The sequence below is a fragment of the Mustela nivalis genome (genome assembly GCF_964662115.1).
Source record: "Mustela nivalis genome assembly, chromosome: 4".
Lineage (NCBI taxonomy): Eukaryota > Metazoa > Chordata > Mammalia > Carnivora > Mustelidae > Mustela > Mustela nivalis.
Genome location: NC_139023.1, coordinates 88,033,319 through 88,048,448, shown reverse-complemented (window position 1 = coordinate 88,048,448; position 15,130 = coordinate 88,033,319). Strand labels below are relative to the sequence as shown.

The 15,130-nt window shown below is 36.4% G+C and overlaps 1 protein-coding gene across 5 annotated transcripts in view; it reads right to left on the bottom strand.

The window, feature by feature from the left end:
• The window catches only part of TNIP3 (TNFAIP3 interacting protein 3), a 98,716-nt gene that overhangs the window by 29,309 nt on the left and 54,277 nt on the right, over positions 1-15,130 (bottom strand). For 2 of the 5 annotated variants that reach the window (XM_082728455.1, XM_082728456.1), the window contains exons 4-5: positions 4,749-4,835; positions 1,427-1,507 (exon numbers count right to left, since the gene is read on the bottom strand). In XM_082728455.1, the coding sequence (XP_082584581.1) occupies positions 1,427-1,507; positions 4,749-4,835 (168 nt within the window). Of the gene's footprint in view, positions 1-1,426; positions 1,508-4,748; positions 4,836-4,994; positions 5,170-15,130 lie in introns of those variants that run through there. The other 3 variants (XM_082728459.1, XM_082728458.1, XM_082728457.1) reach the window with 3 other exon arrangements.

The window sequence follows — 15,130 nt, the reverse complement described above, 5'->3', positions numbered from 1 at the left end:
CCACTTTGCTTAGTTATTTGAATTTTCATCTTTGTTTAGCCCAATTAAAATCCAGGAAAAATATGTGAGAGCATTGATGGTTTTCTGTAAAATTTATTAATATATAAAGGGTCTTTTTTCAAACCTTTCCATATTACATTGATTATTACAATGAAATATTTCTTTTAGCTTTTAAAAAGCAGAATTTATGTTAACAAATTCCAATTTATATTAACTGATCACATGTGCTTGCAATATTGTGCTTTTTAAAATCAACACATGATTTGTAAAGTATACTCAGTGAATGGATAGTATCACCTTTTTCAAAGTACAGATTTTCAAGGAATAATAGTTTTACTGTAAGACAATATTTAGAAATAATTTAGGCTGCAATTTGGAAGCTTTAAAATTATATGCTAGATAAAAGGAAGAAAAAACACTATGACCTGTGTTTTAGTTTTCTTGTAAGGGAAGTCTGTAATTTCCTACATTAAGAGAAATCCAACACTGTCAATATGGGACAGAGATCAAGAGGATAGTCACAATGACTAAAAAGAAGCAGATGTTCTCCCAGTTATAAAACAAAATACCTAATCCTGACAGGCAATCACTAGGTGAATCTTATGCTGGAAATAGATATGGGTATTTAGTATGGACTATATAATATTACTCTATAAGGATATTTGATCTGTTGGCATTTTAAGGATTAACATTTCTATGCTATGGTAACATTACTCTGCTATCGTTCAGTAATTTTCCAGAAGTGTTCAATATTTTATGTAGTATCAACAAGGAGTAGAGGGAACCACAGAGAAGACATGAAGCATATAACATTTCTAATTGTTTAGAAAAGTAATTTAAAAATTGACAACATACACAGGGTTAAAATTGTTATACTTTTCACTTCTCTGTCAAGAAGAAAAAAGAGTTTCTAACATTCATTAAACTGAGAAAAACAGAACTCAAAATAACATCCATTACATCCCTAATGGCATTTTAGAAAGAAATATATATATTTTTTTAATGATATTGCTCCTTAACCCCTATGTGGTTGGATGCCCAGCTCATAAAGTCATAGAACCTAAATCAATTACACTTAAAGCCTGTGACAGTTTGAGTCTCAAGGTGTGTCAGTTTGCAAGGCATAATGGCATAGTTGATAAGCCATAGTGCATGTGGATGAAACATTTAAGTTTTGAGAAAATTAAGATTATAATAATGGGATTTATGACTGTCATTTTTCACTCTTCTACACAAAAACTGAGAGAGTGAGTAAGAGAAATAAAAGTGATTAAGAAAAAAGCACTCGCTCTCAAAATAACATTTTTCAATATCCTAGAACTATTGTGATCCAATAACAAAAATAAAAGACTCTAGATATACATTCTATTTTATTCTTAGCATTAAAGCATGTTACATGTTGCTTCAACTAATATTTCTAAATTACCTCTTTTCTCTGTTTTTCCAAACACCTTATCTTTTGTTCAAGAGAATTTGTCAAGTTCTTTCTGCTTGATGATTGATCATACTAAAAAAAAAAAAGAAAAGAAAAGAAAAAAGAGTGAAACAAAATAGTCTACAACATAAGTTGGGGAAATGTTATCCTTCACAAACTCCATGCATTTGCCCAGCTCTCCTGTGGTGATTCATAAAAATATCTTATTCTAGAGGTACCATCCCTCACACCATAGTCCATCATAGAGACCTGTTTATATTATGTTTCAGGTTCCTTTATATGAAGTAATTGACAAAATAATTCTCTAATAAATTACAAATGTATCTATACAAATCCTAAGAAATTAGGATTTCATGAGTTTTTATTTCAACCCCTTTCCAAACAAAAATAATAATAATTCTTATAGAAATTAGGTAGGTTAATGGACACATTTTGGATATTTATATTAAGTATATGTGCTGCTGAAGCGAGCACTGGATTTTTATAGTAAGTAATAAATATTTCTAAAAAGTCATTTCTGTAGATGTGTCCATATCTGAAGAGTAACCCCAGCAAAAGTCAGAGGAATGATAGAATCATCAAGAAAAAAAGACCAATACACATAACTAAAAGGCAGCAAACTGATTCTGAGACTATAATGAATTAGCTACCTCAGTGTCCATCATACAATTATGTTATAGAGAGGTTGCCGTAGATTATCCGATATTTTGCAATTTTCACCAGCCTTTTGAATAAAGCCAATAGGTTATAAGTTGAGATACATAATAAATCATTGGCACAGCAAAAAAGTTAACCACCTTTCTTTTCAGCTCTCCCCCACCCACCTAGCACTGGGGGTATTTATTTAAAGAAAGAACAAAAGCTCTGGAAACTGTGGGCCATCTGTCTAAATGGACCACCAACAAAGTTCACTTAAGTGCTGTTTTCTCTATTCTAACTCAATAGTCTTGTTACCATCTCATCTCCAAGTCATATAAACAATACAACGAATCTGGTGATGATGATAGTCCAAAGTCTGCTATTCAGTTTTAGGCTCAGTAGTTTTGGAAATTGATTACAGATATTCATGAACAATTAAATATTTTCAACATGGGTCAGCCTTTGCCAAAAATATTTATAGGACATGTTCTTTTACAATCATCATGGGACTTCCAGGATTTTTTTCATTAGACATGATTTATAAAACTTTTTCTATCTTTTCTCTACTTATCTGTATCTCACTCGATGTTTTAGGGCTAGATGATACTTTATATCTCTATAGACACTGTTCTTAGTTTTCTTAGCTTCTTCTTATTCAGACCCATGAACAATTAGGGCCACATTTAAAAAGAGATATTCTTCGGGGGGTCAATAAGTTTAGAATTACTATGCTTGCGACTGACCTCAAGAAGCTGATTTGGCGGAGTTCCAAAAGGAACATCAAAATCCAGGTGACAATACATTGGTCTTATAACTGGGCTTTCCCTTTTTTAGGAAGTCTAGACTCTTTCCACTTCAGAACAGACTATTAGGTACATTTGATTTGGAAAGTGCCGTGAGTAAACTGTATTTAGGGTATCCTGAACTCGGCAAAGCAGACAGTCAGTGAGACCAGATTCCAAACCAGTGGTGCTTAGTACAAGAACAGATAAAAGTCACTGTCAGGAGCTTGCTAAACATAGGGCATCATGAACACTGAAACAGAATTTCTGAAAAGGGAGTATAGCACTCCATTTTCTTCTTAATAAATTAGTTTTTAGAGAATTTTCAGGTTCACAGCAAAATCTAGTGGAAGGTAAAGAGATTTCCCATATGCTTGCTGCTCCCATACCTATGCACACATTATCAACAACTCCCACCAGAGCAGTGTTTTTCTTACAATTGACAAACTTCTACTGACACATCACCAAAATTCATAGGTTACATCAGGGTTCATTCTTGGTGTTGCCCATTCTGTCAATGTGAACAAATGTATAATGATGTTACAGTATCATACAGAATAGTTTCACTGCCCTAAAAATCCTCTGTGCTCAGGCTACTTATCCCATTTCTATTTTTAATAAATTTCAGAGGTTATAGTGATTCATACTAAAGTTCAAGTTTCTCCTGTTCCAGACTATGCCTGGAGGCATAGATCTGGGGTCCTCAAAAAATCTCCTCTCTATTTGTGATATAGACAAAAAACCCAAACTTAACGCCACCAGCAAACATTTGTATGACCCAGGCTTCTGGGAATCCAGATTAAAAGTAATTATATAGTGTGTATTTTTTTTGTCATATATAATTTTCTCTGAAAAGAAATTATAAAACATTTGGACTTTAGTTTTTATTTTATAAATAAGAGTTACTGAAAAACTAGATCCTAAATCTGTAAAAGAGAGAGAGAAAGCACAGTAATAAGAATTTCTTACATGCCATAAATATATCACCAGAGGTTTCTCTGGAAATTAATCAACATGTTACCATGGTTCATATGTCTCAGGAATGTATTAAAACAAAGCAAAGTCAATCAAACACAAAATTTTGGGAGAAATTTCCATTTGTATTTGCTTTGCTTTCCAGTTACTTACGAAGGTATCTGATGTTTCAATAAATACAAAGATTTTCAGTCATTGCTTCTACTAAGGGCCCACTTACAAAACAATTATTCCTTGTCTAGTGTAATCTGTGCTTAAAGTATCTGGGCATTTCTCTCTCATTTACCATAACACCCAAAAGAGCTTCTAAGATACTCAAATTCTGACACTGCTAAATTAAGTATCTAAATGTCTAAATCACTTGGTTTGATTCTACACTAGTAGTAAAGTTCTAAAGTTCTAAAAGTTCTTCTAAAAAACTAGTTCTAAAAAGTTCTAAAGAACTAAAAAGAACCAAAGTTCTAAAAAGTTCTAAAAAGAACTTTAAGAGAGCACTTTCACTCATTCATTCATGTAGTAAGTCTCTGTTACAGTAACCAGTAACCCAACAAAATTATGGTATTAATTGTACATACATACTCTTTTATTTCCAACTACACGAATATTGTTTTTTTAAATTTTACATTGAACCAAGTTTCTCTAAAGCAAGGGTAAAATATGGAGCCCACAGGAGACCACTGAAAGGACTTTGTAAACCAGTACAAGAAGAAATGTAGCTCAGAGGGACCAAAGGAAATGCTAGGATCACCCAGATACTTTTCCTTTGTTAAATAACATTGATTAAAAATATGTAGCAGATAGTACCTAAAGAAAACAAACTAGCCATTTCTACTCTTATTCATCCTTGGCTCATGAACCATAGGAAATGCAGTTGATGCTAGAGATGGACAACTCATCCCCTAGAAATGTGTTCTTACCTCTGCATGCTCCATAGAACCTTCTGCAGCACTCATTCTAGTTGTTCCCTGTGCAAGATGTGCCGTGGAAGCTGTTTTTCCTGAGGTCTTGGAAGACAGAGAGATAAAGAGAAAGAAAATGTTTCCTGTGTATTTTTTAAAGTGAGATCAAATATGTACAATTTTAAAAAGACTACAAAGTTAACTCATGACAGAAAATAACAGTCATAGTTTTCATTAAAAATGAAGAGAAGTGAATCCGTATACGATTTACACAGAATAAGGTCATCGGCACAGCATCTGTGATTTTAACTTTTCTTCTCTTCTAGATAGGGATTTCCCAGGATGTCTCAAGGAGGCAGGCTGTGACTAAGACAGGCCTATTAGCCTTGCCTATGGTAAGTAAATTGTCATTCTTCCTTTACCGGCAGTTTCTCCCACTGGAGGAGGAAGTTACCACAGAAAGCCTGGGCAAACCAAGTCTTGCCTCAGTAGCCAAACTTCTATAACTTCATTGTATTTCCCAGAGAATTAGGTAACTGTTGACTTTTTGACAACTCGGTTACTTGCTTCCCTTAAGGCCAGATTTTCTGGCAATGCCTTCTAACTGTACACTGAGCCATGTTGTACTTAATGAGTCATTCACAATTCTGTAAGTGCTACTAATTCCTATGGAACTAAAAGCGAAAATCCATTACAACAAAACCTGGCTATTGTTTGCAAAGCTTATCTTTTATATTGGCAGAAAGCTTAGTTTAAGACTATCTTTTCCATAGATCAAGTCCAGATTTTCTCCATGATTCATTTGCAGTTCAATGTTTTGTTTTGTTTTTGTTGTTGTTGTCATTTTATCACTAATATCTTAGTGTTAACTAGTTGACGTATCCTTTTACTGGACATTGAGGTAATGGAATCCTGGGTCATGGAGATAAAAGCGTGAAAAGATGGATGCTTGGAGCTACACAAATGTGTCATGGTGGAGCAGAAGACCTCATTCTGGGCTTGGAGGAGAGGGAGCAAAAAACCAGCCAAGAATATAGAAAGCAAAAGAAAGAATTTATAGTCAATCACTTAATTTACATTTTCCTTTACACCTTCCTATGGGATGGGCTCTTATATGTGGGGTAAATCCTAAAACTCCTGAAGTTCAAACTCTTTAAAAGAGAATAGTGGGTGCCCCAAATTCGGCTGTCCCTTTTCTCTTTCATAACTTCCATCACTTCCCAGCTCTTCCTGTGCTCCAGCCATCCTGAATCCCCTTCATTTCCTGAAATAAGCCATATGTCTAATACATGTTGCTTTCTCTACCCCGAACATTCCCTCCTCTGGGCCCACTCCAACTAATTGACCTGGAAAACCTGGCTAATGCTTCTCTTGCCCATGATATTATTTGACTTCCTTTTACCAACCAAGCAGAGCCCTTACTTAGTATTTAAAATAGTTTATTTGCATGGTTGCATGGTTGCTTCACCGTGACAGCACCGTGACACACAGCATGTGTTCAACACATTCTGCTGAATGAATAATTGATGTATATCTACATGCCAAATTTATAGATTTTTTGCTGTCTATATGTATATGTACATGGTTTTGTTTTCTCCTGGTTTCTTGGTCTGTCGTAGGTGTGCACTCTAGTGAAATAGAGTGATGTTTCCTTAAGGCAATATCCAAAAATGCAGGTGGGAATCAAATTGTTCAGATTTCACATATGATCTGATTTTAAGGGATATAAGCAGAGATTCCCTGGAGACTGATACTTCATTAACACTAAAACCTGCTCATCAAAAATGAAGAAAACAAACTGTAATGTGAAAATATTTTTTCCCAATCCTCCTCCCTATAATAGTTAAACGCATATTGTTCAAGGTTCTCTTCAGCCTCATCTGTGTACTTGGTAATAATAAAACTAGTGGATATGCTAACATTAGCCTAGAGGGGTGGTTGGAAAGGACATTTCTTGCCAGAAAGTACCGTCCTTGGCCTTGGTGGCTTTTGGGTCTCCTTTGTATAGTTCTCCCAATGCACACTCATCGTTATAGCACAACATGGCATGATGGCTCTATGGAGTGGAAGTCCTCTACCTTTGCATTTTTCATCACAATTCCTTTGCCTCTTCTGCTATTCAGTTTAACAGCAAACGGATTTTCAGTTAGCTCCAGAGAACAGTGTGGTAACTTATGAATTAACAACGGCTCTTCCGGAGAGCCCCCAGTTTGGTTTGAGAAAAAAGGAACTTGCACTATGCCAGCCTGAGAAATAAGCTAGATATATTCTGTTACACATGCCCTCCTTACCTCACCTCCAGCCTTCTCACATGCACCGTGTCAGAGTCTGGCTTGTGGCCAGGCTTTGTTTCCTGACAAGTCCTACTGGCTGCAATAAACCTCAGAGGAAAAGACATGTCATTCTATGTTTCTAAGTGGAATCTGAAGAGTCCTCATTTCTCAAGTGACTAAAATATTACATAGAGGAAAATAATGAACAAAAAGAGATATGGTGAAGAAAGGACCAAGGAACCACCAGTCACTGGTTTGCAACTCTCATGTGAGTTGATGATAATTCTCTCAAAACTATTCTAAGAGAGATCATCACATTTCTATAAATGCTTGGAGGCATTCTTTGTCAGGTAAAATAAACATTTTTTTAAATTATCCTTTTAGAATGAAGGTTGAAACCCTATTTTGCTTCCTGAACCTGTTGGCACAAATTTTTAAGTGAGTGTACTATCCAGGAAGGACTGAGAGCATCAACAGGGAATGCAAAGGTCTGACTGGAGTCAGCTCATTTGCACCCATAACTTGGCTTTACCATTCACCACTTGTGATTTTGGGCATGATCCTTAAGGCCTCTGAGGCTCAACTTCCACTTGTTGCTTTTTTTTTTTTAATTTTTTAAAAAGATTTTATATATTTGTTAGAGAGTGAAATAGAAAGAGACAAAGGGCACAAGTAGGCTCCCCACTGAGCAAGGACCCTGATGTGCGACTCAATCCCAGGACCCCAGGATCATGACCTGAGCCGAAGGCAAATGTTTAACAGACTGAGCCATCCAGACATCCCTCAACTTCCTCATTTGTAAAATGACAATTGTAATAGTGGTAATAGTGGAATCTGAAGAGATTCCTCCTCTTTGGGGCACAATTGTGTCCTCCTTGCTATCTTTGGTAAAACATACAAAAGTTTAGATATCAATAATAATATCTATTTATTATTATTATCAATCAAACAATTAATTAATGATCAACCAATAATTAATATTGATTATTAATTAATATTTAGATATTAATAATAATATCTTAAAGATTGGGATATCGATTTGTTGTACAAATAATATGAGAAAAAGAAGGACTATCTATCATTTAGATTTCACTTGACTCTGAGTGGATGCCAAAGGGAAATAAGCAAAGGTCCTTGCTTCTAATGAAATTAATGTATATACACATATGTGTGTGTTCGCACACACCTGTCTGTGAGAATTCAGAGGAAAGAGAGCTCATTCTCAACCTTAATTGTTATGGAAGGAGCTTCAGTTTCAGCTGGGCCTTGAAGGGTGGGTAGGATTTTGATAGGTGGTGGAAGCTGAGGTACACTGCTATAATGTGTGCAACATAAACAGAATGGAGGTGGACAGACCCAAGTATGAAGGATTCTAACAAGCCCAATATAACCCAAGTAGAGCTCATCTAACATTGATTTGGATCAAATTGTGAAAGGCTTTACACTTCATAGCCAAAAATTCTGACTTTATTGCATAGGCCATAAGGGGCCACTGAAGGCCCTTGAGAAAAGGAATTTTACATGATCAAAATATCTTTTTCATAAAAAGAAACCTGGATATACACATTATGTACCACAACTGCAATACCTCCTTATAGATATAATGAAAAATAATATTTGAAATATTCAACAATTTAACCATCACTTTGTCTAGGGCACACAGAATGAAGCAGCTTCACTCCAGTATTAATCATGCACTTGTCATCTCTATTTGGATGCATCTCTTTCTCCACTGGGTATAAAACCCATTTCCTGGTCTTCCATATAAAACTTGTCTTCCCCATCACATTCAATAGCACCTTTCATGCTCCATGTTATAAATCTTAGAGTTGACATATTTGATTCCTCTTTCCCTCCCAACCTGTATCCAATTTATCAGAACATTCTGTAGACATTTTGAAAGTATACCAGAAAGGAGAGCCCTTCATGGGCTCAAGAGCCTACAGGCTTCCCAGTTCAACGACAGCAGCAAAGGTGAAGTAAACGTACCTTTTTGATAACTTTTTCAAAATGGGAATTTTAGTGTTTGTGTCCTGACTTTATTCACGTACACAATTTCAGAGAACGTCCAGTCGTGGCTGAAATCTGTCTCTGTGTCATATCCTGCTTCCACGTTTACTAGTTATGTGAACCTGGGCAAGGTGCTTAGCAGCTCTGAAGTGATCAAGCCATGCTCATCCCGTAGACGCAATAACCTAATAGCCCCTGTTCTTCTCCTCTTGCGCCTCCTCCCCATCTATTATCAATATAGGAGCTATTGTGAATCTTTAAAAATATGTCATTTCATGACACCTCTCTGCACAGAACACTCAGAGTGAAAGTAGAACTCCACAGAGGGGCCCACAAGGCGTCATCTCCACTTCTCTGACTTCTCACTGTTCTTCCTTCTGCTCACTCTGCCCTGTGTCCTGTCCTCACTGCTGCTCCATGAACCTGGCAGGCACATTCCTTGTTCTCCCTGCCAAGAACTACCTTTCCCCTAATATCCACTGGGTTCACCCCCTCGCCTTCAACAGGTGATTGCTTAAATGTCCGCTGTTTCTTGAATTCCTACTTGACCTCCTGATTTAAAGTTGCCCTCCTTCCCAGCACTTTCTATCTATCTACCTTCCCTGCTGTTTTTTTCCATACCATTATGTATAATGCAATATAGATTTTTCTTCTTTGTGGCTTCCCACCATTAGAATGTAAACTTCATGATAATAATTTTTGTCTGTTGTGTTCATTCCATGTTTCTCAAATCTAAGATCATGTCAATTATTTTAGTGCCTACTCGAGGACACGTAATGCTCAGACACCCATAGTCTCCTTGCTACCCAAAATTAAATCAAGAATGTTCCTGAATCAGCTATCTTCAGAAGAGATTATAAAAGATCTAAGGATCAAAACCTTCAACTTCTTAGCCTCCAAACTAGGAAACCACCTCTTCTTCAGACCCCAAATTTGGGTTTGGACTAGGAGAGTCAGGTGAGGGAGGTGTCCCAAATTCCATAACATCATGGGTGACGGGGTTTGGTTTTGTCCTTCTAGCTTCTGACTCTGAAGCAATTCTTTCAGGCAATTTAGACTTGCTTGAAGTCTGTTCTCTCTATATACTTTTAGTGTTTGGTGCATATCAGATACATCCTAGGGCAAAGTGGTTTCTGCTGGTTAGTCTGCAGTCTTTATGCAACTGCAGACTCTATGCGACTTCCACATCTGAAGGTTTCTCAGCACAGCACAGAGTAGCCAGCAATCTGAGACAGCTGGGCCATCAGCCCTCCCTGTGAAGGCAGCCCTGGTTCTTCACAGCCATTAGTTATTTCCTCCTTGGTGATGCCAAGGTGCTTTGTGAGGTATCAACTCCAGCATTTACAGTAAAATACTCATTAATTTTATGTACCTTTCCCTTCTGAGAGGCTGGAAGCTTCTTAACGTTAGGGTCAATATTTATCACTTGAATGTTGGGTACTAACATAGTACCTTCCGACTCCAGAGTAGTGAAGCCATCCATTTTTATTGAATGTATCTGTTTATGCATGAGTCTTCAGTAGGAAATTATAGCACACCTCCACTTCTAAGAATACAGCCTGGAGGAGAATTACCACAGTCACACAAAGCTATATATTCTGCCTCCAAATCAAAAAAGATCGAGTAGGGGCATCAACCATTAAAAAAAAAAACAAAAAAAAAACCTGTTCTATTTCTGTGTATTTTCTTTTTATTCATTTTATAGGTAAATATTTTATCCTTCTCTATTTTAGTTATATGATCTCTCTATATATTTGCCTCCATATAAATCCTGATTTAAGGTTTTTTTCTCTTAATCTTGGTTACTATTTCATAATAAGCAATATAAATACTTGTACATGCTATGTGGGAATTTTTAAAAGGCATAAATGTGGTCTTCAATAACATTTCCTACATTTGCACAGGGCTTTATCACATCTTATGAGATAAGTTAATATCTTGATTAACTCATGATTGCTCCAAATAGGCACTGCTCTTTGTTTTCTGTAACTAATCCTTTCTCTGCTTGGTTAATGATCTCTTCTGCCTCCAGGGCTGATTAAGTTTGCCATTAAATGCAAAGAGAAAAACGGTCCCTATTCAACCTTTGATTTTCTTTTGTTGTTGTTGTTTTTTAATATTTTTATTTATTTGCTTGTCAGAGAGAGAGAGAGAGAGAGAGAGAGAGAGAGAGAGCACAAGTAGGGGAAGCAGCAGGCAGACGGAGAAGCAGGTTCCCCACTAAGCAAAAAGCTCTATGCCAGGACTCAGTTCCCAGACCCCAGGAGCGTGGTCTCAGCCAAAGGCAGACACTTAACTGACTGAATCACCAAGAGGTACCTAACCTTTGGTTTTCAAAATAGACTCTCCAAACTCTAGGGACCATATTGAAGACCAAAACTTTGAGTTGCAAAAGATACTTTTTTTCTCTGAAAATTATCTTTAAAAGCTTTTTAAAGATGAATTCCTCTTGTGTGGTTTATTTTGAAATGCCTCAAAAAATAACAGAGATTAATGCATACAAAGAGGGGTGAGCAGGTAGATAGATGCGTGGTAAATAAGTATAGTAAAAGGTTGGTAGCAACATTTAGGTGGTGGATATACCAGTGTATATCATAAAATCCTTTCAACTTGGCTATATATTTGAAACTTTCAGAATAAAATGCTTGAGAAAAAGACAGAATCCCGGCATAAACCTTTTGCCATTAAGAACTGATAGAAAAGATGGTAGTTGAGAAGTCAATATAACCTTTTCCTTATCTTTTCCACTCCCACCCCCTCACTGAAGAATAGGTTTCAAGGTTTCATGGCCTGAGGGAAAATGAAAAAAGATCAGGGAATAAGAGTATCTGGGTGGTTGTGAGGGCTCCGGAAGAAATGGAGCTCCACTCCCCTACTTCTACGGACTCATCCATCATCTATCCAAGTGCTCAGATTGTGCCTAAGAACAGAGACAGCTTCAGCCTCATCCCCTGGGTTAAGTCTGGAGAAAGGGCCAGTCCTGAAGAGAATTTCTCCATACCACCATGGTACCCAGCTGAGACTTTGTGGCATGTCTAGGTCTTGAGACAGCTCAACACCAAAGTGCTGTGGAAGCCGAACCAGATTATTTCCTACATTTCTGAGAAGAATGAAAAAGTGGTTAACTGAGAAGTTTGCATTATTTACCATATATATGGCCCCGAGGATAAGAGATGAAATGAGCGCTGTGGAAGCTTCAATGACTGCCACCAAGGATATGGACCAATGAAAAGACCATAAGGGGGAGCTTACATTAGTGCCAATGGCATTGTAGGATGGTGGATTTTTGTAGCCTAAATGCTTTCACCCTAAACTTGCCAGAAAATACAAGACATTTTTATTTGCTATTTCTGACAATCCTCCTCCACCTTGATTACTTCACAAAATTGGCTGCACAGACCTTATGTGCCATTATGGGGAGAAGGAGGGAAATGAGAGAAGGCCTGCAATGTCAATTGCCAGAGAAAACAATGGAGTGGCTGACATTCTCTGTAGCCAAGCAGATTACTTTATCTTGTAAGAGACAGGATGGTGTCCTAGACTGAAACTAAGTTCAGTTCAGAAAGCAAGAATATATATATTTTGCATACATGAGTTCTGTGGTTTGGAACATTATATTTGCTTTCATTTGAACTTTATAACAACCCTATGAGGTTGTCAGGAGAGTTATCTTTGATGATAACAAGGATTAAGTTGAAATTCAGAGATGTTAAGTGACATGGCCATGGTCATTGTATGACATGTGGGTAGCTGAACCCTTACCAGAGTTTACTTAATCCCCCATGTTTATTCCCCATGAAGAACCTTTTATCTATATGGGCAAGATACAAATAACACAGCTGAAAATTATTGGACAAAACATCATTCAGGAGCCCAAGCCATTAAGGAATAGAATTCAGGAAAGTTTCAAGGTCATTGAGCTTTCTTGTGGGCTAGATATGAATTGGCTTGACCTTGGAGATTATATCCAAACAAAATCTTACCAGTTTCCACCACCACTTGCCTAGAGATTAACTTCTACTATGAATAACTAGTCATCTGCAAAGAGAAATTTAGCTTCCAAATCCTATAATCCTACTTGAATTAATTTTTTTTCTCTTCTCAGTGAGAACATTAATTCCTTATCATGCTATATCAGTGCAGATAACTTTATTTTTCTCATACTTTGCTCAAGTGTTTCCTCATCTTCATTCATGTATGCATTCTTATAACAACTATTTATTGATTATGGGTTATGGATTGGGCACTGTGCTAACTATAGATATAAAGATGAACAAAACAGACAGGTCTTTCACATATTTTCTGGTTTTTGAATATAAATCTGAAGATCCAAGGGACCACTCCATTGAGGATGGAAATGCTTCTGTGTCATTTCATAATCAACAAGTAATTAGCTTGGACATTTCAGGTAAAAGAGCTTCCTTCCTTCCTGAGACAATACATACCAACATCATATGCATAAATGTGGATACTATTTTTTAAATATAAATTATAAGTATGTATAATTAAGAAAAAGCATATGTATATAAAGATGATGCTTGGAGGGGTGCCTGGATGGCTCAGTCCATTAAGTGTCTGACTCTTGGTTTGGGTTCAGGTTATTATCTCAGGATTCTAAGATCCAGCCCCACATCAGGTGCCACATTTAGTGAGGAACCTGCTTGAGATTCTCTGTCTCCCTCTCCCTGTGACCCTCCCCCCCAAAATAAATAATACATTAAAAAAATTACACAGCTATCACTGCTGAAATTAGATAATGAGATTCAAAGAAGCAGCTAGTTATTATTTGAGAAAAATAAAAAAAAAAGATTGGAGGAGCTCAAGATCATCCTACTAGCATAAAAATAATGAAGAAGAAGAAGATGATGATGGTGATGATGGCAATAATGCTCATTTAACCCTTTATACTTACAAACTGCTTTCACATTTTCACTTACTTTATATTTTTATCATTTCCATTTTACAAATGAGAAAACAATATTTTGATCTTCAAAATTGCATTTTGATAAAGAATACTAGCTTAGCTTTAAAAAAAAGGGAAATAAGGAAAGGGAAACTTTTTTTTTCAACAATGTGGTTACAGAAAACGTGTGTCAACTTACTGTAGTTTGTAGGAAGTTTTTCTTTTATAATCTTTCCAAGAGTCATAAGTTTATATTACTCTCTGAATCATCAAAAGAACTTTCCCAGGGCCTTTTATTTTGGGAAGAATGTCCAGATCTAGAATTTATTCTTAGTTACCGGGAAATCCTTCCTCAGCTTGTGCCAAAATTACTGAAAGCCAATTTCAGGTGCTGCCTCTTATTTAAAAACAGAAGAAAAAAAAAAAAGAGGAAAAGGAAGACGAATCCAAAGACAAGACAAACTTCTTAAACAAATTCAATTCTAGTGGATCTTTTTAAAATTTGGATAGCTTTTCTTCTTACTCCCAAATTGCATTTTTATTTCCAAGAGTTACAATAAATTACAAGAATTTATTTTTATATTTTTTGGACAAATGCATTTCAATTCTCCTCCCCCTTTCCATTGACAACTGACAATTACAGGGTCACAAAAGAATATTCATACATTAATTTTCTTATAGTATTAGGACCATGTTTTGGTTTAGTGTCACTTATATTTTTAACATTAATTTTGGAATATGAATATTATTCTCACTTAGACCATTTTGTTTTAGATATTTATTTATTTATTTGAGAGAGAAAGGGAGAGAGAGAGAGAGAGACAGTGCATGCATGCATGTTAGTTGGGAGAGGGACAGAATCTTAAGCAGACTCTCCGCTGAGCATGGAGCCCCACTTGGGGCTTGATCTCATGATCCAGGAATTCATGTCCCGTGAGATGATGACCCATGAAGATCATGACCTGAGTTGAAACCAAGAGTCTGAGCCACTCAGACACCCGTCACTTAGACAATTATTTTTCTTTTGGCTACAAGACCTGCAGTGCTCTTTGCTCACCAACTGTCTATTTCAACTCTCCCAAATATTAAAGAATGCTCTTATACTTATGGAGTTCCTCATGTTCATCAATAATGTTTTTCTGTTTCCTCACAGCAATGAGTCAGTCTGTTCATTTTCTTGAGCGAAAAAGGGAACTTGACATATATCTTGGGGC